The sequence below is a fragment of the Pteropus medius genome, unplaced genomic scaffold (genome assembly GCF_902729225.1).
Source record: "Pteropus medius unplaced genomic scaffold, Ma_sr-lr_union100, whole genome shotgun sequence".
NCBI lineage: Eukaryota > Metazoa > Chordata > Mammalia > Chiroptera > Pteropodidae > Pteropus > Pteropus medius.
Genome location: NW_024340699.1, coordinates 467457 through 492771, shown reverse-complemented (window position 1 = coordinate 492771; position 25315 = coordinate 467457). Strand labels below are relative to the sequence as shown.

The following is a 25315-nucleotide window of genomic DNA, read 5'->3' as shown; positions in this document are numbered from 1 at the left end:
GAGAGAGAGAGAGAGAGATTCTAGATAAAAGACTTTACACTCGTCACAAAATTTAACTCAAAATAGATTACAGACCTAAATGTAAAGTGCAAAACTTTAAAACTCCTTGAAGATATAGGAGAAAACCTAGATGACCTTGGGTATGCGATAACTTTTTAGATACAGCACCAGAGGCACAATCCATGAAATAAATAATTGGCAAGCAGGACTTTTTTAAAATTAAAAACTTCTGCTCTGTGAAAGACAATGGTAAGAGAATGAAAAGGTAAGCCACAGACTGGGAGAAAATATTTGCAAAAGACACATTTGATAATGGACTGTTAGCTAAAATATACAAAGAACTCTTACAATTCAACAATAAGAAAACAAACAGCCTGATTTAAAAATGAGCCAAAACACCTGAACAGCCACCCCACCAAAGAAAAAATACAGATGGCAAATAAGCATATGAAGAGATTTCAACATCACATTTCATTAGAAAATTGCAAATTAAAATGAAGTATCACTACACACCTATTAGAATAACTAAAATCCAAAACACTGACACCACCAAATGCTGGCCACAATGTAGAGGAACAAGAACCCTTATTTATCGCTGGTNGGGGTTTGGAGGAGGGATGAACAGGCAGAGCACAGAGGATTTTGGGGGCAGCTAGTTGCTGGGGTAGTGATCACAGGGCCAACGTTATTCTCGTAGTAAAGGCTAATCAAGACAGTTCTCCCATGAGCAACTTGGAAGTTTGTGCTGAGCCAGAATGAAATAACTATTATTAATCATTTAATTAATGATTTAATTCAACATATATTGTGCCTTCCAAGTGCTGGGAGGATGAGACAAGGAAAAGGCCGAGCCCCTATTCACCAGGGGCTAAGAATATAGCAGGGGCAGGGTAAGAGAAAGGCAATCGCGCTGTAACATGATCATTATCTTTGATAATAACGAAAGAATCAGCATATAGTTGGACCGTTCATACTTTACACAACTAAAGGCACCAGCTAAGCATTATGAATAAGCTCCCCACCCATCCTTGTTAACAGTAGAAGCAAGATAATAAAAGCTAGAATTTATTGACTGCTTACTATGTGAGAAGTACTAAGCACCCACTGAAGCCTCACAAAATCCCTATGAACTATGTTGAACAAACTCAAATAGTCTAGAGGCTTTCTAGAAATAAATGGTAAAGATTTATTCAAGGGTCTTGGAGTTTGCAAACAGGGAACACAGCTAGACAAAACCCCAGAAGTGTTCCAAAGAAGAAAAGTTAAAAGTTACTATAGTAAAAACTACATTCTTGAGAATTATCAGTTTTACATTCTTAGCCTTAGTTGGTCCAGGACGGTTATCAGTCAGGTGTCAGGCAAGTCAGCATGATGGGTGCCAAGAGGTCTGATCAGTCCCAATGTCTGGATAATAAATGTCAGGTGGATTTATTTGTTGAGTCCTTCAAGGGGTAATCAGGTGGCCTGTATATGTGAGTCCATGGTGGGGGACGGTAATTAGAGGGTTATTTGGAGGTCAGATGTATATTCAGGCATTGACATAGGCCTGGAAAGTTCAAAAAATGTTAAGTTCTCAGGCTAGTTAGAACAAGAATGGAGCCTTTCCTCATGCCTCGACCTTTATAATGTTAATAATTTGAGCAGCTTGGTTAAAATGACTCCATGATATGTATTCCTTATTGTCACTCTTTCCTTAGCTAGGAACTATCATTATCAGCATCCTTTATAGATGAGGTAACAAGATCACAAGTTTATTTGCCTCTGGTCACACAGCTGGTTAAGGACAGCAAAGGAGTTTAAATCCAGGCAGGATGGCCACCTCCTAATCATGACAGTGTACTGTTGGGGAACAGTGACTTGAGTCACTTGCACTCTTGAAATTTGGACCTGGTTGCTCTAACTCTGCCTCAGTTTCCCTAATATCAGAGGAGAAAGTCCAGCACGTGTAGAGAAGTCAAGTACACAATTCTCCGAGACACTAGGATAAACCATTATTTCTTCTGAGATCCTTTCTGTGTTTACCATTTACCCACCCACACCCACTGCTAAAGTCATACACGTATTGTAGAAAATGGAGAAGGCAAAAAAAAAAAAAAAGACAAACAAAAACTAGAAAAACCAAAGCAAACCAAAACCTTCATCCACCCATGATCTCACCATCTAGAGGTAACCACTGAAAACATTTCGGTACATTTTCTTCCAGTCTTTTTAAAAAATGGCTTTCATTTACATAACTGAGATCATACCTAAATGTAATCTTGGACCTTACTTTTTTTCATTTAACATCAGAGTATAAACTCTTTGTAAATGTTATTTAAACTAGCTGCATAATAATCCATCAGATGGATATTCTGTAATTTATTAACTGTTCCTTCATAATTAGATATTTAGGTTCTTTCCAATATTTTCACTATTATAAATAACATCACTATGAACATTTCTAGTCCATAAATCTTTATGTGCATTGCAGATTGTTTTTTTAGGATAGTTTCCCAGAAATGTAGGTTAAATGTCATAAATATTTTAAAGAATATGTAGGGATGTAGTATTCTTTATAAACAACAAATACATTCTTTACAAATAAATGGGAAGGCTTCCAAGGAGTCAAAAGTTGCATATATGTTTGTTCCTGTGTATAAGTGTGTGTGTTGGGAGGCTGGATGAAGACAGAACTAGGAACATTCTCACTCCTTGGTCAGAGTGTGATAACCACTGGACTTTTTCTCTTGTGAGCTACTTCCCAGTTTTGGGTGTACATGCTGATTAAATATTGATCAGCTGAGTGCCAGCAAATGGAAGCAAATTTCAGATTGGAGTTTGTATGCCTTTTGCAAGTAGACAATCTATAGAATCAGTGAGACACTTCCAGTTTGGACTGAAGGGAACAGAGGCAGGACAAAATAAAGGCTTTTGGACTTTTGGAATTCTACAGGACAGGACAATAGAGCTATTTGGCTGCAAATATGCTTTATCTTTCAGGAAAAGGCAAGAATGACCCTGAAGGTGATTCAGAGATCACCAGGGATGCCATTCCCACTGTGTGCCTAGAGCATACAGACCTGGAGGGCAAGGCTATTTCTTTCTTGGTTTCAGGGAGCCAGGCTGTTCCTACACAGAGCCTCAGAGGCAGGGCTACCCCAAAAAGCCGCAGGGTGAGGGGGCTGCTGTCTAGGGCCATGGGGATGACACTACTGCCCCGCTATGCCCAGAAGGCAAAGAATCCAGCCAGAAGACTGTACTAGAGCTTTAAGATTTAGTAAAATTTGCCTTGCTAGGTTTTGGATGTGCTCTGAACCCGTCACCCCTTCCTTTCTGATTCCTCTTTGGGGATGGAAATGTCTACCCTATACTTCTATTTTGGAGGCATATAACTTGGCTGGTTTCACAGGTTCACTGGATGGAGAGGATTTTTGCCTCAGGATGAATCATACCTCAAATTTCACCCATATCTGGTGATATTTAGGTGAGACACTGAACTTGGAGTTAGTGCTTGGAATGATTTAAGACTGTTGCGATGAGGCGAATGCATTTTTTTTAGGCGAGGCAACGCTTGGTTGACCTCACAGGTTGCAAGGACCTTGTCAGTTTATAATCCTTTATTTTTTATTTTTTACGCCTACAGCACCTGGTCTTCCTAGGTGGTCTCCCATCCAAGTACTAAACAGGCCTGCCCCTGCTTAGCTTCCGAGATCAGACGGGATCGGGCTTGTTCAGGGTGGCATGGGCATAGACGGGATGAATGCATTTTGCATGCAAGAAGGACATGCATTTGGGGGGAGCAGAGGATGGAATGTTATGGATTGAATTGTGCCCCCCACCCCAGATTCATATTCTCAAAGCCCTAACCCCAGAGTGACTGTATTTGGAGATAAAGCCTTAAAAGAGGTAATTGACTTTGGGCAAATCAGCCTCTCAGGTTTGGTTTTCTCACCTCTAAAACAGGATCATATTTGTACCTGCCTCAGGAGATTATTGAGCTAATCGAAAGAGATGATGTATGCAGAGTCCCTGGCACATATAAAAGGATAATTAAAAGGTGGGTAGTTCTTTTCCTAAATTAATTAATGAAATAAGTTAATGGATGTAAAGTGATGAGTACAGTGCCTGGCACTTAGTAAGTGCTATACTAGTCGTCGTTATTTCCTTTTTCCAGCAGTTAGTAAGCCTCAAAAAGTGATAGTTATTATTTTCTGGTCTCAACTCCCTTAATTTCCCCCCAAAGCCCTAAATCCTGTCCATTCCAAATTCCGGTTACCCGCCAATACAACCCATGGGCTTTCCCACCCCAGTATGTTTGTCTAGGCCATTTCTTCTGCCTGGTGCTCCAATCCTCCTCCTCCCCAGCTCAAATGTCTTCTCCTCTGAGAAGCCTCTCTTCACCACTCCCTCCTCTCAGTCAGAAGGAATTGCTTCTCGATTCGCGTGTCCTGCTAAGAAAACGGTTCCATATAGCACTTTGTTCTGTGTGCATGGTGGTTCGGTTAACTCTTTCGAAGCCTGCCTCCAAGAGTGGCGGTATCTAGGGACCGATGCTGGATGAGTAGCCTCTGAGTGCCACCCAAGACATCTAGCACAGTGAAAGACGGAGGAAACGGGCCGCTGTGCACAGAGCGGTCCAGTTCAACTCCTGGAAGCCGGAGTCCAGGAACTGCCCCCCTGCGCCCGCCCCAGGCCGCGCCCACCTTGAAGGAATCCTCTTCTCTCGGTTGCTCTGGGTCACCTGAGCCAGCCTGGCTCCCCAGGGGTCCCGCCGGCTCCTCCCCCGGCGGCCCCTCCCGTCCCCTCCAGGCGGGCGCGTCCCCTCCTCCACCCGGTGGCGGAGCCCTGCGGAGCTGAGGGCGGAGCGTCGCGGCCGATGGCTAGGAGCTGGGCTGGGAGGCGCTGGGAGAGCAGTGGGTTCCAGACGCGTCGCCGCCTGGCTGGGGGGCTGGCATGGCCGAGTGCCTGTGAGCGTGGAGCGCGCGAGGGGCCGCTGCCACCATGCCCGGGTGCGTGGGCGCCGCCCGGCTCTGCCTGCTGGCGCTTGTCCTGCCGGGATGGACCAGAAGTAAGTGGCAGGGCGCAGGAGGTCTGGGGTGGGGATGGAGCCGGGTGGGCTAGGTATCCCGAGGACCTGGGAGTTGTCCCCTGCAACTCCACGGGGCTGCACCCCCACTGGCCACAAGCCCGGGAGCCACGGCTTTGTTCCCACGTTATGCGCCCTGGGAGGCGGTGGAGGTCCTGAGCAGGCAGAAAACGCCGGTCCTCTCCCGGCTTCCCTCCCTCTCTCTTTTTCCTGTGTTTTTCTGGTTTGGGCTTCTCCTTCCGCTGCTTTCCTAGTCTCTCCTCTTTTCTCTAGTCTTTGTGTGTGTGTATGTGTGTGTGTTCCCATAAATACATTCTGAGAAAATTGGAACCACACCATATGTACAGTTTTGTGTCTTGCATTTTCTACTTTACATAATGAGCATTCTCCACATCGTCAAATTCTCCAAAAACATGATTTGGATGACTATAAACTGATTCAAGAAATCACAGAAGCATACTCTTCAATAAGTTAAAAACATGGCATACAAATATAGGTTGAATGGGCGGTAAAGATTTGTTCAATTCATTAATAAGGCAGTGAATGGAATGATGAAGCTGGTTCAGAGCATTAGAGGAACAGGGGTGATACAGGCACTAGGGAAAGAATATTGAAATCATGTGCTGGGACAGATGCAAAAGTGGTCAATGCTCCATGGAACTATACAACCATAATTCTCACTTATCTACCATACCGAAGCCATTTGCATCTCTACCGGATGGAAATCTACAGTTAACACATAACGGAGTGTAGTCTTATAATTAATAGTACATTTTTAAAAATCAGATAAAAGTACATTCCCCTAGATAATTCAGTGATCTATGCGAGGGCCTGTTAAACAATGCTACAATGTGACATTGAAAAGACATCCTGGTTGTTCTTTTGCCTTATTTCCAAGTTTTGAACAATTTTTCTTAAGATGTACTGTGTTCCTCTGTTATTCAACCTTTAGATTGCTTTCAGTATTTTTTTGCATCATAAAGGTCATTTCATTCCTTTAAATATCCTATTAAATATCATATTAGTCCTTACATTGCAAAGAATCTAGACTTATCAGAGCCACTAGAGTGGGGACTATGCCTCTCTGGTACCTACATAAATATATATATATCAAGCACCTAGCATAGTGCTTAGTACATAGTTAGTACTCAGAAAACATATAATGAATAAATGAATGCATTGCTTCTGATTTTTACCAACATGATAAAACTAATACTAATCTAATGAGATTTATTTTTAGGATATATTTTGATTGAAAATATATCAGTTATCTGAAAGGAAAGTTAATCACTCATAATCCCTCCACTCTAACAGAACAACTATGGCCATCTTTTTTTTTGTTTGTTTTAATCACTCATTACATTCTGTGTGATTGATGTGGTTGGTTTAGACAAAATGGATTTTGGAATCCTCACCCCCATCCCGGGGAGTCCTATGGATTTGGCCTATTCTTATGCAGACTAATTTGCCTACGTCTTGGAAAATGACCACTTTATTAAGTTTGTCTGCAACCAATGTTTGAGGTCTCCACTGCCTAGAACAAGTCACTCCTCAAACAAGTTCCAATTTGCCTTTCTTGCAAAATAGGAATCTTGTTACCTACCTCCCAGGATTGTCATGAGGATGAAGGAGCACTGGGTGGTGAGGTTGATTTGGAAAGCAGGAAATGATATCCAAAAGCAGACTTGCCATTAGGAAGCTCAGGCGCCTGTGATGATGCTTTCTGGGTTGTGGAGCAAGCTCACAGTGACTCTTCTCAGTAATGCTGTAGATGAGTGGGCAGGAATTATTATCTTCATTTTACAGATGAGAAAACTGAAGTTCAATGGCAATAATACTCATGAGCTTGGCCTCCAGAATATACCCAGAATCCAACCACTTCATTCCTCTCCACTGATGTCATTCTAGTCTGAGCCACCATCTTTCACCAGGGCTCCTGCAAGTCACCAGCCTTCCCTTCCTGCTTCTACTCTCATTCCCGCACCTCTCCCTGACCCTACCCTCCATCACCACTCAGCAGACTGAACAATCTTTTAAAAACTGAGTATAGATCATATTGCTTGTGTTTAAACCCTTCAATGCCCTCCAAGTCTATTTATAATAAAATCCAGATACTTTCCATGGCCTCTGTGATATCAGGCCCATGGCTGTCTTGCTGACCATGTTTCCTACCAACTTCCCCCCTCATTTGCTAAACTCTAGCTACTTCTACCTTCTGCTTCCTTAAACAGGCTGAGTCTGCTTTTGCTTAGGCAGGGCCATTGCGCTTGCTGGTTCCTCTACCTGGAGCAATCTTTTTTCAGATCTTTGCTTGGTTCTCTTTTCCTGTCTCAATGAAAGGCCATCTTTGCTGAGCGTCTTGTCTAAAATACGGTTCTCTTTGTTCCATGACCCTATTGTACCATTTGAAAACATTTTTGTGTTGTCTGTCTCCCACCACTGGAAGATATGTCTCCCACCTCTTGAATAAACTTTGTGAGGAGTACAGAGACCTTGTTAGCCCTGTTTAGAACTGTATTGCTAACACCTAGCAGAGTGACTGAGCCATGGTCAGTGCCAGAAGCCTGGAATCCAGCAGGTCTTTTAATACCCAATGTGGGGTTCTTCCAAGTTGGCAGTGCATGGCTGGCTTAGCTAGGGTGCCGAGGTCTGGGATTCCAATGGGTGTGCATCCTGTTTTGGCAGGAGGAAGTGGGGAAGGCAGCCCCCAGCTACAGCATGAACGGATAATACCTCAGTGGAAGGCTGCGGAAGGCTCCATGGGAGAAAGGGTAAGACCAAAAGCTCTCATTTCCAGAGGCAGGAGTGGACAACTTCACTCTGTGAGGCTTGAGGCGACCTACTTGACTTTACTGAAGGCCCTGTCATCACCGTTACTTCTGTTTCTGACTCACACTATTCTCTCTGTGTCATTTTTGGAATTCCAGATGGGACGTTCCTTCATTGTGTGACAAACTTCTAGAACACTTCCAAATGCTGTTAGTTGAGGAAATGAAAATCCACATTAATGCTGACACAAGCTAAGTGCAAATATGTGTCACAAAAACCACTGATTCTCAATTGGAATTGATTAAATATTGCCATTATTATTTTTGCTCTGCATAATATGTGCTCTATTTTATTGATGAGATAATGTACTTGGAGGGAAAATGATAATCTAAACTTTTTTTAACAAGGTGCCGGGTAGGGACCTAGTACTAGAGAATATATCTTAAAATTGAATAGGCATTTTGGGCCATGACCCCAGCAAAGCGCACAGTCTTTATCCAGGGGGTTGAGAATAGGACAGACAGAATTATCCTGTTCTTGCGGAGAAGACCTGTGCATCTAGGATATTTTTTGTGGTTCTGGTTTTTACAGCTCAAGTGAGATAAGAAAGAGCTAGAAAGAAAGATGTGATTGTTGTGTGCCAGTAACAAGCAATGGGACCTTCCACTTCTGAACTTCAGTTTCCTCATTTATAAGAGAGGGCTTAGAGGGAATAAGAAGGAAGAGGGCTGGGGAGTGGGGGTGGTGAATAAGATCCCTTTAGGTTCAAACGGTCAATGATTTATTGGGCAACATATAAGAGCAAGATTATATTTGGAGAGAGAGGAGAGAGCTGTGTCAGGAAAGATTTCAGACTTTGTGGCTTTTGCATCTAGAAAGGTAAATAGAGGAAAAAATCCCTGGAACCCTTAAAGTTATGGCTAGAGTAACACAGACATGTTTAAAAAATGCTCCAATTTGGATTTACTGAGGGAAGTTAGCGAAAATTTTAGGACAAATGAAAGCAAGTAACATTTTACCAGAAGACAGTAAATGCATGGAATTCATTTCATCAAAAAGTAAGAGAGGCTGAAAATATTTTCAGGAAAAGTCTAGACAGATTAATGGATGGCCATCCTAGAGCAAGTTATTTTTAAAAATTGGGATCTTAGATAGTTTAACCTATCCATTATTTCCGAGGAAGGGCTCTATACTCTTTGTAGAGGCCTCTCTGTTTCTTCCAGATGTGGGATAACGGGCATCCTCAGGAAGGGCCTGAGAAACACCGTGGAGCCCCAGATCCTGTCTTTGTTCCCAGCCATTGTCTACCCAGAATCTGGGTCGTTTTATTTTGCACGGTTAGCACAGTGCCTGGTACCATAAGTATTTGTTGAATGAAAAATGAGTGAATGAGAGAGAGAGAGAGAGAGAGAGAGAGAGAGAGAAGAAGGTGAGTCTCACTTGGGCCTCTTATTCTCATTTATATAATTAATTTATTCATCAAGCATCAATTGAACACTCACTGCATACTAAACATCGTACTAGATTTTAACAGGGATGCAACATATAAGACAGATATCCAATACCCTATGGAGCTGAAGATCTGTTTAATCTGGGCCTAAAGTGAAACAAATTTTAACCCTCCTCTGGGGAAGTAAAACCAGTGGTAAGCTCACTAGGAGGGGTGATGTTGCCCCTTCCTAGCAAAGTGAAGCTCCACAGGGAGGCCGCAAAGATCCTTGCAGTGCTGTTTCATTGTTTTGCTTGAAATGTCCCCTGGAAACGAGGAACACCATGTTTTAAATATCAGTGTCTGAGCATCTTCCAGACCAGAGTGAAATATATTTGGATGACTCACTTAAAAATAAATATCTGTATTCATGTTGTAGCTTATGTCCCTTTAGGGGAGAGGTGACAGTACTTTCATTTGTGTCAACTTTCTTTTTTTGTGTGAGTTGTCACATGGACTCCTACCTCTCTGGTAAGGGAATTGCTACAGCTCTGTTGCTGCAAGCTTTTTCTCAAATGCCCACTTGGGACTGTGTCCCTGAAGCCTAATGTGATTGGGCAAGGCCCTCACCCCAGAACTCCCCAGAGTAAAGTGTCAAAGGACCAGCAACCAGCACAGGCGTTGGCAGAGATGAATCAGGGCATCAGAAAAAGAGAAGTAAATCCCTTAGTGAAAGTTATTGGGCAAACATCCACCCAGCTTCCTCTCCCCACAGTTTTGAAATGTCCCTTCTTAAGAGAAGTCAGGATAAATTAACAACAACAACAACAACAACAACAACAACAAAATGCAAACAACAGGGTTACTCAAGCCTCCTGAATCGGAACGTTCAGATCTCATCAGAGTCGCAAAAGTGCTCAAGGTTGCCCAGGACTCTAATGGGAAGCGAGGCTTGAGGCAAATAAGAAGAGTGTGCTTGAAGAGGCAGGCCCCCACCTGCGGCAGCAGAGCAGGTGACCCACCTTCTCAGACACACCAAAACTAGGTCCTTGGGTTCACATTAAAAGGGGCTGGAACTCCTCTCTAGCAAGAGCTTTGTGTATGGAAAGAGGCTTTAAGAGTTTTATCAGTTCCTCGATATCGTTAGAGGGCACATATTTAAAATACCCCCAAAGAATTGATGTTGTTTTAATAGATTTAAATATGTAAATACCCTCTTTTAAATAAATAGGGTTTTTTTCCTTCAAAGATAGTTTAACTGCCTTAAGTTGAATTGTTGAAGCATGGAAGTTTATTATGACTTGGATTTTTAATTTCTTTGAAATTTTCCACAGTAATGACACGGAGAGATAAAAAGCCTTTTCTTAAGCAATTATAAAAATATGGAAAGTTACACAGAATAAAATAAAATTATACAACTATCCCACTGCCTAGAGTTAACTGTGGTAACTTATTAGTTTAGAATTTTTTCTCTGTACCTTTAAATAAAACATAATGTTATATTTTGAGTTTTTGTGATTATCATGTATACTTTCTTGATAATTTAGGAATTATTTAAAGTCATCGTTTTTAATGACTGTCTAGTGTTTTGTCATATGAATGGATTATCATTTATTTAACCATTCTCTTATTTTGGACATTTAGGTTATATTTTATTAATCATTATTATAAGTCGTGAGTATCCTTGTGCATGAACCTTTGCCTATTCTTCCATTTGTTCCTTTCAGACAGAGTCTTACTTTACTGAGTGAGAAGTCTAAACACTTTAAAACTCTTAGTCCATACTGTCAAATTATTTTCTGGTGAGTTGGTATCAATTTAAATTCTCAATGGTAGCATATGAGAGTGCCCATTTTACAGTATGCTTTGCTGCACTGTGATTTATGGTTTTAAAAAATCTTTGTCACTGTGTCACTTAAAGATACCTTTAAAAAAATTGGAGGGGAGAGTTACCAGTGATGTTGAACATATCGTCCATGCTTATCGGCCATCTGTGTGATATCTTAAACGATCTATGCTGGGTGCATAGCAACTTTGGGCATCAGCAAAGTTTCTCTTGTGTGTAAAATATATATCTTCATTTGGACATATAAAACTTAAGTTTGAATTGCTCTTAATTGCCTCCTCTGGGTATCCAAACTGAGAGTCAAAACAAAATAATGGAAACTAAGAACTCACTGTGAAGAGGCTTTCCCCGCTGGTGTTTTAGATAATAGCCAACATGTATGGGGGTGGTTTCCTATATGCCAGATAAACTCTTTACATTCACTATATCACTTAATCCTTATAAGAGCCCCGTAAGGTTAACTATTATTACCTCTGTTTTGTAAATGAGGAAACTGAGCTGTAGGGAGGTTTAGTAACATGCCCAAGTTCAACGTCACTGCAGCATCAGAGTCAGCACTTGAATCCAGATCTGACTCCACCCGGAATTTGCTGCTGAAGATGTTTTCCAGCATTGGCCTTCACCAGACCTGCACGCAAGAACTTACACCACATTTCAGCAGTTTATTTCCTTTGTCCTTTAAGAGAAGGCAGATGGGGGAGGGGAATCAGGTCCTTCTGGGACTGAAGCTATTTTATGTTTGGGCTGGAAATGCAATTTGACCCTTTCTCATTTACTTCCTGTGGATCAATGTCAGAGCACTGTGCTAGATCCTGTGTCTGTTCCTGGGAGCCTCCACCCTGCTTTTAGGAACTGACATTCTTTTGTTGTTGCTTTTAGCATCCACTCAAAGCTGAGCTCAGGGTAATGGCTGAGGGACAAGAACTCATCCTGGACTTGGAGAAGAATGAGTAAGTGGACTCCTCCTTTGTCTGAAATGAAACAATTCACTTCTATGTCAATGCCGGACACAGGTGCCGCTGTTTTGGAAGGAAGCAGATAGTGAAGTGACCCAAGCTCTCATTCCTTGGTTTCTTTGTGGGGAGGCTCTTGCAAAGACAGTGTTTCTACAGTCCCTTGACTTGCTGTGAAATTACCGGACTGTTTAATGTTTTCCTTGAATTTCCTCAGGCCGTATTTCCAGGCTTCTTAGAGTTCACCGCGTGTGTGTGTGTGTGTGTGTGTGTGTGTGTGTGTGTGTGTAGTGACGAGGGCGGGATGGACTGGAGGATTCTGGCAGCTGTCTGACTAGCTGCAGCACAGAGCATGGCAGGAAGTGAAAGAGATTAGAGGAACACAGCAGAGAGGAGAGGCAACGGGGAGTGTTCAGGGATTTGGCGCCTCAAACCCTGGCTGCTCCATCTGTTCTGGGTGAGCTGAATCTGAGATCCCGCCAATAAAGGCATGGTCAGCAGTCTCCTGGCTTCATCGGGCTCGTTCTTCCATCTTCCTAACCTCGTTCATCTTGGGTGGTGACCTGACTCAGAAATGTTTCCACATCGATTTGCCATCAAGCACAGTTCTATCTTGATTAATGTTATCGAGCAGGTGCATAGACGCCTGTTCTTGGGCCATTCTCAATCCACTTGGCCACTGGAGAGCTCTCCGTACTTCGCTGGGAGACCCCGAAAACCTTAGGAATTTCCCCACCGATGGTCCCACTTTGATTCTGCTGCACAGACCTTGCAGATAAGGCTGCATGGCTCAGACAACTGCCCTTCTCCTCCTGGCAGTCTCCCGAGTCCCCTGGAAGCAGATGAGTAATCAGACACATCACTGCCAAGAAAGGGATGGATAGGGACCTGCTCATATCCAAAAGGATGGGAATGGCTGCTAAGCTGGGTGGAAATCGAGACTATAAATGATTCCAAATTTAGGCTTTTGGACCCTTGTGCAGGAGGAGGGTGAGCGGAGTGGAGGTGTGGCAGAGCCACTTCAGCATGTGCAGTGGTGGGGCTTCACCCACACCTCTCCCCTGCCTCCAGAAAGATGTGCATCTCAATCATTTTTGCTGCTTTCCTCCTCAGACTCCAACCAGCCCAAGAATGTGTTCCTTTTGTCCCATTTCCCTGGAACAGACCTGGCTGGCTGTGTCCCCAGAGGGTGCAGGTGCTGCCTGCCTGGGATTTTTCCTTGCATCATTTTCTTTTTGTCCTACAGGAAAAGGGTATTGGAGGGTCTGTTCTTGACAGTCTGTCTCAGGCATTGGCTTTAGTTTCTCATGGCCCCATCCCTATATCTCTAGTCTAAATGTTCCCTATTGCCACCTCAGCTGAATCTGTCCTATTCTACTCCCAAGTGGAGCCTTCAGTTTCCTCTGGACATTCTAAGTGGTGGGGCTGCCGTCATGGGCAAACCCTTAGGAGTTGGACTGGCCAAATGGGTCCAGCACCCATTCTCCGCTCCTATTCTGGAACCTTTGCAAGAGGTCATACGAAGTTGCAGCGGGAAGGTACCTTAGAAAACACTGAGAGCAATGGTCTTGCGTGGATGCAGAAACTTCTACTCAGAGGCAGGTGGGCACCTGTCAAAGGTCACACAGCAGGTACATGAGAAGTGAGACTAGGATCATTTGTGTTCGTGGCATGGGTCTGGAGTCCAGGAGAGCCCGTGGATGCAGGTCTATTGTCTGCTGCTCTGAGCAGCTCCCTAGCTTCCCAGTGAGTGGCGGGGGACTGGATGTGGTTCCTGGCCTCCTTGAGTTGGCAGAGACTTGACAAAAATGGAAAACAGCAGCGCCAAGCACTATGACCTCATCAGGTATCCCTGGGGGATGGTTTCCTGCTATTTTCGTCTAAATTGGGCTTTTTGTTTTTGAACATGTGTTAGTAAGCGGAACTCCAACTGCACACGACTTCCTAGTGTGTTTATTTCCCAAAGCCTTCTCATTCATGGTGCATGCGAGTCCGGATGCAAAAAATGCTCGTGGGGGCAGGGAGGATGCTTTTCTGATTTTTCAAATCTCTGTTAAAGTTTTTATAGTCCTATGATATTTGAGGGGAAACTAGACCCTGCGCTAAGTGACTGACTACTCCTCAAGCTCTGGTTCTTAAGTTCCTTGATTGATTTATTCATTTTTTTCACCTCCTACGTATCCATAGCATTCCAGGCACCAGTGTCAGTACTGGAGATACAGCCGTGAATAAAACAGTTCTGCCCTTACGGAGCTTATATTCCAGTGGTGGGAACAGTAAACAAACCAGTGAATATGTAGTGTGTCTGGTGACAAGCTCTACGCAGGAAACAAAGGGACACAGGACCAGGGAGAGCAGGGGTGGGGAGGGAGGTGCTGTTTCAGAATGGTGGTCAGAGAAAGCCTTGGTGGTGAATTGATATCTGAGTCGAGACCTGAAGGAGGTGAGGAAGTGAGCCATGAGGATGGCTAAGAGATGGCAATTTTGAGAAGAAACAGCCTTAATAGATATGAACGTTTCCACTTCGCCTCCTACATTTCCCCATACTTTGGATTCTCAGGCCCCCCAGGAGCTGTGGGCTTCTGGGACTCTGAGGGGAGAGGGGAGACATTTCTAATTTCTTTTTCATCATGCTGAGGTGTCTGGCCTTCTCCCATCAAATCAAAGCCCACGTGCTAATGCATGGCCCAAAATAGCAGTGAGCAGGCCTTTAATGGAATTCACACATGGAGAGATCGCCAAGAATGGTGAGGACAGAGGAGCCCGGGGGATGGGCCAGGAGAGAGACGCCTTCAGCTCAGGCAGCAGATACCCCAAGGTGCCTTAGTTCAATACACTGCAGCTGGCAGACTTTTTCTGCTGTGAAGCAACTGAGAATAAATAGACAACATTCCCATGGGAGACGCACACCCTTTTCTCTACTGAGTTCACGTGCATCATAGGGATGATCTGCATATGGCTTTCGTGTCAGATAGTCCCGGGTTTGGATTCCAGCCCTCCCGCTTTCTAGCTGGATGTCCTCTTTAAGCCTCAGTTTCCCTATCTGGGTTTTCATGATAGTCTTACATGCCAGAGCCACGGGGAGGATGAAATGAGGTGATGTGTGCGAAGGGCCCAGCCTAGTGCCTGGCTTATATTCCATACTCAGTAAATGGCAGCTATTATTATTTCTCTCTTGTGGTTTTTTAGTTGTAAAATTAACACCTGCTCTTTGTAAAATGTGTAGCAATACCAAAGTATGATAAGTAAAAGAATGAGTCTCCCACCCACATGAAGTCACTATTAACGGTTTGGTGGGCATACACCCTGGACCTTTTCTATGCCTGTGAACACACATATAGATACTCATAGAAACGGTCACACAGAAGCACACATAGGTTGCTGTTTTTGTTGGGGAGGGAGGAACAGAAATGAGATTATACTATACATATTGCTCCATACTGATATTTTCAAACTCAACTATATGTCATTTAGGTAGTACTCTGCTCTAATAAAGTATATATTACATTGTTTTCTATTTACTCATACAAATACACATCATTTACACACAAATACAACGTTGGTGCATGGCTGTTGCTAAGAGAACCTTACTTGTGGTTGGGGCAGTGTGGTACAGTGGAGGGAATACTGAGCTCAGAGACAGATGGGTGGAATTGGTCAAAAAGCCTTTGGCCCTCTTGGGCCTCAGCTTTGTCATCTGTAAAATGGGGATTTGATCCCAGTTGGGCTCTAAGAACTTCTCCTGAACTACCTATTTAAAGAATACTGTGTATGTGGAAAAATGGAAAAGAAATTCCTGCCTCGAGGAGTTTGCTCTTCAACTGTGGAGACATCTCTGGAAATAGGGAGCAGTAGGATACATGCAAATGACCCCCAAAACCATGGACCTTGAAGTTGAGGATGAACTGCTAGCTCAGGACCCACCGTTTAGGCAACATAAATATGAGAGAGGAAATTACAGAGAAGAAATTATGGGCTGCTGTTTCCACAGCCCACACCTTGAGGCATACGTCCATAATATTTTTTCTCCATGTAATTTTCCCCATGTCCTGAGGACTAACCATATTAGACAGAAACTTGTTGGCTGAAATCAAAGGAAACCTTCTCGAGCTGTAGGCATCTGGGGAGGTGCACACCTCCAGGGAGATGCAGGCCCTGGCTGTCTTCCCTTCTTTCTTCGCTTTCTCCCAGGAGGAAGGCACACCGAACTGTTGAACCAGCTTCCAGGATGCTCATTGGGCTGCATTACTAGAGGGCAGGATCACTACATTCAAGGTCATCTTCAAAAACAAATGAGCAGCTCAACCAGTGGGCACTGTGCCCAGAGGGCCTTTGGCCATATGCTTCTCTCTGCTAGTCTCTTAAGCACATTCTGGAATTCTCGTCTCTTGACTATACTGTCTATTCTTGAGTCTGAATGATAATAAGGTTTAAGTTTTGGCTTGGAAAAGGGGCAAACGTCCTTTGGTTTCACCCCATTTATTCATGTTCCAGCCCTGGCTAAAGAGAGATCCTGTTTGCACAAGTCTAGCTAATGAGAATGAAAATCTATTTTCTTTTGTATGTGTATCTACCTCCAGACCTCATGAGGAACAGTAATTGTCAAGGAAGAATTTGGACGTTTAGAGGTTTGCCGATTATAGTTCCTACCATTACTTCTGACTTTAATCTCTCTTCATATCTCTGACTTGTTATCAGTCCCTCAGAGGTACCATAGGGAAGGAGACTGCTTTTGTTGGCCTGGAAATCAAGCTACAACCTGGAAAATCAACAGTCATTCACTCTGTGGAGTACTTCAGCTCCCTAATTTTCTTCTTTTTCCTTCCACTCTATTTGAGTTGTATGGTACTAGAGGACCTGAGACGGGGAGAACTAGCAGGCAGGAAAGGAATTTTTCAGCACTGGAAGGATGGATTCGTTACCTCTTCCTGCTGCATTTCTCTTCTAAGAATGCCTGGTAGAAATACGTAGCTGCTCCAGAGCGAAGCCTTGTGTGCCGCCCAGGCCAGGCCACGGAGCTCTCTCTCACCCCACCTTCCGTTTCCTCTGGCCTCAGGAGGACACTTGAACATCTTACTCAGGAAAAAGGACGACTCTCTTTGTCCCTCTCTTGTGAAGAGCTTCATTCATTGGTGAAATTCAATGTCCCGGATCAAAGGGAAGCTTAAGAAAGGCTTAAGACCTATCCCAATGCTTTTTGGAAACTGTGCTTCTCTGAGTCGCATTTAAATGAGTCGCAGACATATGGATTACATTTCACTTAAAATACACATGGCTTAAGAAATTAGAGGATATCATTCTTTAACCAAGTACTTGGCAGATCTAAAGTATTCAAAATGTTTTTCCAAACTCGGCTGGGCTCCCCATTCCCCCCGCAGCTGAGATTGTATAACCCAAGGAGACCAATGCCAGGGAAATGATTGGATAGATGGGTGGGGACACCAGAATTTGATGAGAGCTGCCTGTGACTATTTGAAAATTTTTTTAAACATTTTTTTTGAAGTATCGGGAACTGAATTAACCCTGCTGCTTTGACTCTGAGGCAGCGAATGCATAAGTAAATTTAAATTCCAAGCGCCGTGCCTGGTTGGTCGGTTCTTTGCCCCCTTAGAGACCTTGTGGTCTTGTTTGAGATGTAGTTTCCAATTGTAGACTGAGATTGATAGCAGGTCCAGGACCCCTGGAGTTGCAGACCAAATGGATCGCCAGCCCATCTGATGTGATCTTTGTACAAGCCAACTTCTCTATCCCCTGTAAAAGCAGGTCTCCAATGTTTCTAAATCATTTTTAAAACATGACATTGCTGTCCTAGGGTCCACTGTGTAAATTCAGTCTCAATAATTAGGAGTGGTGATCTGTAGGACTGCAAGCTGTACAGTTGCTAGAAGAGAGGATCATGGAGCATTAGGAATTGAAATAACACAGGTGTGTTGATTCTGAAGGCCGTGAGCACATAAGCCTGGAACACCATAATCCAGGGGGGGCAGAACAGGCTTGAACTTTGGTGCCAGAGAGACCCAGATTCAATTCTAGGCCCTGGCACTTCCTGGTTAGGTGGCCTTCAGCGAGTCACTTGCCTTCTGAATGTTATTTCTTCATCTGTGTTCACAATAATACTGTTTAGTGAGCATTTATTGAAAATGCAAAGGCACTTTACATAGTGCCTTATTTAATCCTCATGGCAGCCTTTTGAAGGAGATACTATTGTTATTCACATTTTATAAACGAGGAAACTTAAGTGTGAGGAATTCAAGTAATTTACCTGATGTCAGGAAGTCAGGTGGAGCCAAAAGTCAAACTCAGCTCTACCTGCCTCTTACTATGTTCTACCACCTGCCTAGAAATTAGACGTTAAACTTTCATTGCAGGGTGAGGTACGCTGAAAAATGCCCCCTGCTCCTACTGCCTCAAGATACCCACATTCTAATTCCTGGAACATAAGGCTATGCTACCTTACATGGCAAAAGAGTCTTTGTCAGTGTGACTAATTTAAGGATCTTGAGAAGGAGAGATTATCCTGGATTATCTGGGCGGGCTCCAAATGCAATCCCAAGTGTATTTATAAGAGGGAGGCAGAGGGAGATTTTGTCATAGATAGAAGAGGAGAAGGCAGTGTGACCAGAGAGGCAGAGATTGGAGTAATAAAGCCCCAAGCAGGGTGGGTGGGGGGGAGGGTGGAGGGTGGCGTGGGGCGGGCAGAGGGGGAATGCAGACAGCCACTGGCAGCTGGAAGAGGCAAGGAATGGAATCCCCCACAGGGAGAGCAGCCTGGCCGACACCTTGATTTCAGCTCAGTAATAACGATTTCGTTCTTCTGGCCTCCAGAACCAAGAGAGAATAACTTTCTGTGCTATTAAGCCACCAAGTTTGTGGTCATTTGTGACACAGCGGCCACAGAATGCGAATACACAGGGTTTGTGAGGTTGAGCGATGATGTATTCCTATGTGCTTAGTACAATGCCTGGCATATAACAAGCAGGTTTTCGATACATGCTAGCTTTCATTAAGGCAAAGTCAAGAACACACGTGTTTTCTAGTGTCTTGATGGTACAAAAGCATTGCATGGGGCCCCTGTGACTGTCTTCAAGTATGAAAGTGACAAGAGAAAAACATTGAAAAATAGGCCAACTCCATGGTGATCGTTTATTGGCATTTCCTAAATTCTGGATCGTGAACTCTGATACCCATTCTGCCCTCATTCTGGCTGAGGAGTAATGGTCAGATACGAGTAACGATGTCAACAACCACGGTAATAACTGCAAGGCGGGAGGTGCCTCTGTAGCAGGCTTTGCTCTGCAGTCTCTCCATGGTTCATCTAATTGAATTGTTAGAGCAACTCTATGAGCTGTAGCCCTACTCGGCAGCTGGGGACCCTGAGGCGTGGCATCATGTAACTTGCTCAAGGTTATCTGGGTGGGAAGGGCAGAGCCAGGCTCTTAGCGGTGGCCTTGTAGTTGCTTCTTGGATGCCCCTTCCTTGCTCGGTATGCCCTTCTTCCATTAGCATTGGCATTACTTCTCCGTTATTCTGCTCCCTCCTCTCTTTTCTTTCTTTCTTCCTTCCCTAGACTCTGGTTAGAATTTGGATTTCAGGATCCTGCAGTGGTGTAATCCAGGCGGTTTGGATTCAGAGCCTGGCTCCTTGTACCCACTGGTGATGTACACTTTGGCAAGTCGCTTCCCCTTTGAGAGCCTCAGTTTCCTCATCCACATGATGGGGCTGACAGCAGTGGCCACCTTGTCGGATGTTGTGTGAATTCGATAACATAATGCCCTTGAAGGATTTACACCATGCCTGGTGCACTGCGAGAGCTCAATAAATAGTCACTATTATTTGTATTTTGTAGGGTCGGAAAAACATTTAAGGATGAAGTAAGAGGGAATTCCCCTGAGTTAGTTTCCAAATGCAATTAAGAGGACTTGACCTTAAAACCCAGTGCCCCCGGAAGGAAGCTCACTTCTGCTCTCCAGCCATGCCCGGTGTGACCTCACTGTATCTCCAGAGTACAGCTTTGCAGAGTTCGCCGGTCAGCCAAACTGTACCTCTTTTCCGTGCTTGCAGAATCAGTGTCCAGCCCCTCCCTTGGCGGGGCCCTGAACTGTCCGATAAGGAGGTCAGGATTTGTTCACTGGTTCCGGCTCTGTCTTCATCCAGAGACCCATAGCCAGTGCTGCCTGTGTAGCCAGGAAGGATGTCCACGGCTTTCTTTTGTCTCAAGCTTATTTCTCCTGGCGGCCCTTCAGCAGGAGCACGGGCTAAATGAATGGGAGGAAGCTGCCAGCTGCCCTGTTGGCCTTAGATGGGCCCTCGTCAGAGCGAAGGGAAGCTTTGCACTTGTAAGAAGTCGGGAGTTGATTCTTGAGTTTGAGGATTCCTTTACCATCAGACTGTTCACCCTAAGATAATGGTAGCTGGCATCCAGCAAGTGAGCATTTACCATGAACGTACTATTTCATACAGATTTTTTTAACCATATGTATGTCTACCTAGATGGGGTCATATGGTATCCTCAGTTTTATAACCTTTTCTTTTCCACTTGGAAATATAACATGGGCGATCCCAAATAATTTTTTTTTTTAATTTACACAAGAGATTTTTGGAATGTTTGAAAACTTTGATAGTAAAATTCGAGAAAAAAATTACACAAATAATAGAATTTTAAAATAAATGAGATCATTATACACTATTCTGTAATTTGCTTTTTCATTATTTGTCTTCAATATCTTTCCACATTAGCACATTTATAGACTTGTTTCGTTCTTTTTAATGGTGACATAGGATTCCATGGACCAAAATTTATTAATCTCTATTAATGGACAGTTAGGTTTCCAATTTCTTGCTATTACAAATATTGCTGCAATGATATTGCTTATCCGTAATCTTTAAGCACATTTGTAATTATTTCTGTACAACTGATACCTAGAAGTAGTTGCAAGGTCAAATAGCATGTATGTTTAAAATGTTTCAAATTTTGACAAATCGTACCTCTCACTCCTTAGATCCTTCCCCAAAGCTGTACTATTTAAAATTCCTGTAACAGAGTATGAGGGTATATTACAGATACATTTCCATGTAAATTTATCATATGTTACATTGTGTGTGTATGTATAACGAACTTCTAAAATTTTTTATAATGAAAAATCATCAGATCCACGTGGAAGTAGAGAGAATAATATAATGAATCCCCATATACCCATCATCCAGGTTCACTAATAAGCAAGATGCTGCAATTAATAGAATTGTCCCGGGTTGATGGGCTTTCCCGCAGTATCCTTATTTTTTTTTTCTTAATTCCTACAAACAGTGCTGGAGTGAACACCCTTTTGTTCTTTGGAAAGTAATTCTAGAGGATTGCCTCCTAGATGTGAATCACTGGGTCAAAGGGAATTTGCATAGATCATGACGACAGATAAAGGCACATTGCCTTTGGCATCTGCATAAGTTACATCTTGTCACCTTGTTGAGAGAACTTGTTTTCACACACTCTCATCCATGGGTTGATTGTTGAACTTGATTGTTGAACACTCTTTAAACTCAAACTCTCCTGCCTTTTTTAAAAACAGCTTTATTGAGATATAACTTACATAGCCATATAGTTTATCCATTTGAAGTATACAGTTCAATATATTTTTAGTATATTTACAGAGTTGTGCAACCGCATCGTATTCTAATTTTTGAACATTTAATCACCTCCCAAAAGAAGTCATTAGCAGTGTTACAGGTTGAATGTGTCCCCCAAAATTCCTATGTTGAAGTATTAACCCCCCAGTACCTCAGAGTGACGTTATTTGAAAATAGAGTTATTGTTGATATAATTAGTTGAGGTCATAGTGGAGTAGGGTGGCCCCTAATACAGTGTAACTGGCGTCCTTATAAAAAGGGGAAATTTGGACATAGGCATGCACAGAGGGAGAATGCTGTGTGAATATTAGAGTTATGCTGCCACAAGCCAAGGAACCTAAGAGAAAGGCCTGGGACAGATCCTTTCCTAGTACCTTTAGAGAGAGCATGGCCCTGCCAACACCTTGACCCTAGACTTCTAGCCTCCATAGCTGTGAGATAATAAATTTGTTTTTTCAGCCACTCAGTTTGTGGTATTTTGTTAAGGCAGTGCTAGCAAACTGGTATAATCAGTCACTCCCCATTCTCCTCCATCCCGAGGAGCTCTAGGCAACCACTAGTCTGCGTTCTGCCTCTACAAATTTGCCTGTTCTGGATATTTTGTATAAAAGGGATTATATAACATGTGGTCTTTTGTGACTGACTTCTTTCACTTAGTGTAATGTTTGTGAGTTTTATCCATGTTGAAAAGCATGTGTCAGTACTTCATTCCATTTTATTGTTAGTGTTCCATTGTTTGGATTTACCAGTTTTGTTCATCCATCCATCAGCTGACGGATCTCCTGCTTTTTAAGCAAGAGCTAACTTGTCTCCATTCTGCAAGGTTGATTTCAGCAGATATTGGTTGAGCATTTACGTGTAAAGCCCTATGTTAGGTGCTGTAGGGAGTAAGTACAAACACACTATTCTTGCCACCTGGCCGTGAACACATACAACAGCAAGATCCAAGGCAGATTCCAGACTTACGTAACAGAGTTGGAAGTACAGTCCTGAGGAGGCAGGAGGGAAGAGAGAACTTCTGACTGGGAGATAGAGAAAGCTTCCCTAAGGCGGGTTGCTTGGAGCTCTGCCTTCCAGGAGCAAGGAGGGAGGCTGTGGATGAGGGAGGGAAGAATGGAAAAATGAGAAAAGAATTCAGACTGAGAAATTAATATACAAATATTTGATCTGAATCAAGGGGAACCAAAGCTATAGTACTAATAATCTCTTGGGAATTCAGTATTCCAGCTGGCCAAATCATTTTAATTCAGAAGAGTGGAATGTGGGGAATGGGGAAAGGGTTTCTTTTTTCTTACGTAACTTGGCTACCCAAGGATTTGAGTGGCTTAGAGCTCAATTTTTTATTTTCCTGTTTTTGACGTTGAGTCGCGCTCTCTCTTGCCTGCGGTAAAACTACCGTGTGGTCAGGCAGGTAGGTGGAGTACTTCTAGAAGGATGTTTGGGGGGCACTTTAAATCTAGGCTGTATTTTCTACACCTTGGTTGAGAAGAAGCTCTTCCCTCACCCCTCCCCGTACCTGGTGGGTGGAGCTGTGGACCGAGCACAAGGCAGACGTGGAGCACAAGGCAGACGTGGCTTCTTTACAACTTGGGGAGGCGCAGAGTCTCCTGATAAGCCGGGCGTGGTGGGCGGGATGAGGATGGATGTATGCAACACGCTTGGGTGCTTGGGTTTGGGAGATGCATCGAGAGTCGTACCTTCCAGACCTCTATTTTTTCCCTAGCTTCAAGAATGTGCCAAACCTCATCATCCAGACTCTCTGGAAATTGGAGGATGTTTCTACTCCCCAACCTTTGTGCTTTGGCAATGGAACATGACTATCCCAGGGAAAAATCTACAGGGGGTGGAAGTCGATACTGGGGCCTCCGGCCTGGTTCTGTCCTGAGAATGAAGCCACATTTACATTCACCCATGAAATATTTTGATTTGAAGAAAGTAAGCTTGTTGTTCTCTACTTAGAACTTAGTGACACGCACAGACCTTTGACTGACACCTCGGATACTAAATGAACAGGCTTTTGGGGCAAGTGGCAGGTCTTGCTCAAACTCATCTGGAGGTGGGTATTGGGTGAGAGAATCCCTGGCTTTCCTGATGAGAGTCTCTAGCACAGCAGGCTTGAGCTCTGGACTACGCATTGGGAATTCTTTACTTCCTGTCTTTCTTCTCTTCTTTCATTCAACGAATACTGTGAGCGCTGACCATGCGGCAGGTGTCGGGCTAGGTCCTGGGCGTTCCTGGGAGAGCAGTGGCAGGCAAAACGCAGTCTCCACCATCCTGGGGCCTAGAGCCCAGTGGAGGAGACAGGAAGCTAAACCGTTACTGAGCAACGTGGACGGACGTGATGGAGGAAGCAGAGGTGCCGTAGGAGCTTGGGGGTGGGGAACCGACCCTGGATTGGGGATCAGAGAAGGCCTCTAGGAGGAAGCGAATAAGGAAGAAATAGGGCCGTGGTAAAAGTAGGTGGCTTCTACAGGGGAACTGGGTTCCAAACAGCAAGAACAAAGGCCTAAAGGCAAGAGTAGCATTTGAAGATGAAAAGAAGTTCTTTATGGTTAGAGCAGAGAGCAAGGGAGGAAGGAAATGGTGAAAAAAAGGTTGCTCGGTGGGAAGGGGTGAGTCCTTGAAGGGCCCTGTAGGCTCCTTAAAGGGTTTGGGCATTGACCTTGAGGGCAATGGGAAGCCGATGAAGAATATTTTAAAAGCCAGATAGTGACAGCATCCTAAATGCATTTGAGAAAGACTAGTGATAGTCATAAGGCATATTCAAAAGCTTTATTATAATCTGAGTGAGAAATTATGCTGGTCTAATTTAGGGAAGAGCTAGCTGATGTGGCGAGGAGGGAATGGATTCCAAAGATATTTATAGGGTGTAGTCATGGAGACTGAGAGATGGGTTGAATGTGGGCTGAGGGAGAAGACGGATTCAAGGGCCAGTCTGAGGTTCCTGCTTGGATAAGTAGTAGGTCAGTGGTTCCCATCCCTGGGTTTAATCTTAGTTTGTGGTGAGACCTCGGACAAGCCACTTCTTTCCTCAGATCTTTAGTTTTCTCATTACTTTTCTCTTCCCCAGTCACCAACTTTGCAGGGCTGTTGTGGGAATCCACTGATAAAAATCTGTGTGAAAAATAACCTCTAGACTCCTTCTATGACCCTACAAGGAAAGGATGTTCTTACCCCTGTTCTCTCTGTAATTCGTGCTCTAACACAGTCTTTCCTCCTTGTCTGCAATTCTAAGCACTTGATCTCTCCAGGACTGATGAGACCTCTGCCCATCCCAGCAGCTGAAGCCTCACAGGGGCCTCTCTGAGGGTTCTCAAACCAGCTTTTGTTGAAAACAGTGATATCATTAGGTGGAGCTGGGCCAGGCTTTCCTCGGCCAGCTTAAGGAGAAATGGGGTCTTTATGACTTCTGTGCTACCGCTGTTTTCCAGCCACTTCCATAGCTCCCATGTGCCCCACTGCCCCCTTTTCCTCCTTCTATTTCCTCTGAGGTTTGGATTTGCAGAAAACTGGCAGTCTCCACGTTTTGTCCTCTTGCATCAATCTTCCTGGAGAGAGGTCCAGATGGACCAAGGGCCTATAATGGCTGCATTATATCAGGCACAGTTTCTTTTTCCAATCCCCCACCCTCC

General features: G+C 43.8%; 1 protein-coding gene, 1 long non-coding RNA gene and 1 pseudogene across 3 annotated transcripts in view; 1 reads left to right on the top strand and 2 right to left on the bottom strand.

The window, feature by feature from the left end:
- The window catches only part of LOC120613964 (uncharacterized), a 50943-nt gene extending 43401 nt beyond the window's left edge, over nt 1-7542 (bottom strand). The window contains exon 1 of one of the 2 annotated variants that reach the window (XR_005655812.1): nt 6669-7542. This is a non-coding gene — a long non-coding RNA (uncharacterized LOC120613964). The remainder of the gene's footprint in view (nt 1-6668) is intronic. The other variant, XR_005655813.1, reaches the window with a different exon arrangement.
- On the bottom strand, nt 3614-3732 carry LOC120617215 (uncharacterized; annotated as a pseudogene).
- ADAM19 (ADAM metallopeptidase domain 19) overlaps nt 4814-25315 on the top strand; it is a 75203-nt gene continuing 54701 nt past the window's right edge. The window contains exons 1-3 of the mRNA XM_039876543.1: nt 4814-5047; nt 7751-7836; nt 11989-12059. Of these exons, the coding sequence (XP_039732477.1) occupies nt 4981-5047; nt 7751-7836; nt 11989-12059 (224 nt within the window). The 5' untranslated portion in view covers nt 4814-4980. The remainder of the gene's footprint in view (nt 5048-7750; nt 7837-11988; nt 12060-25315) is intronic.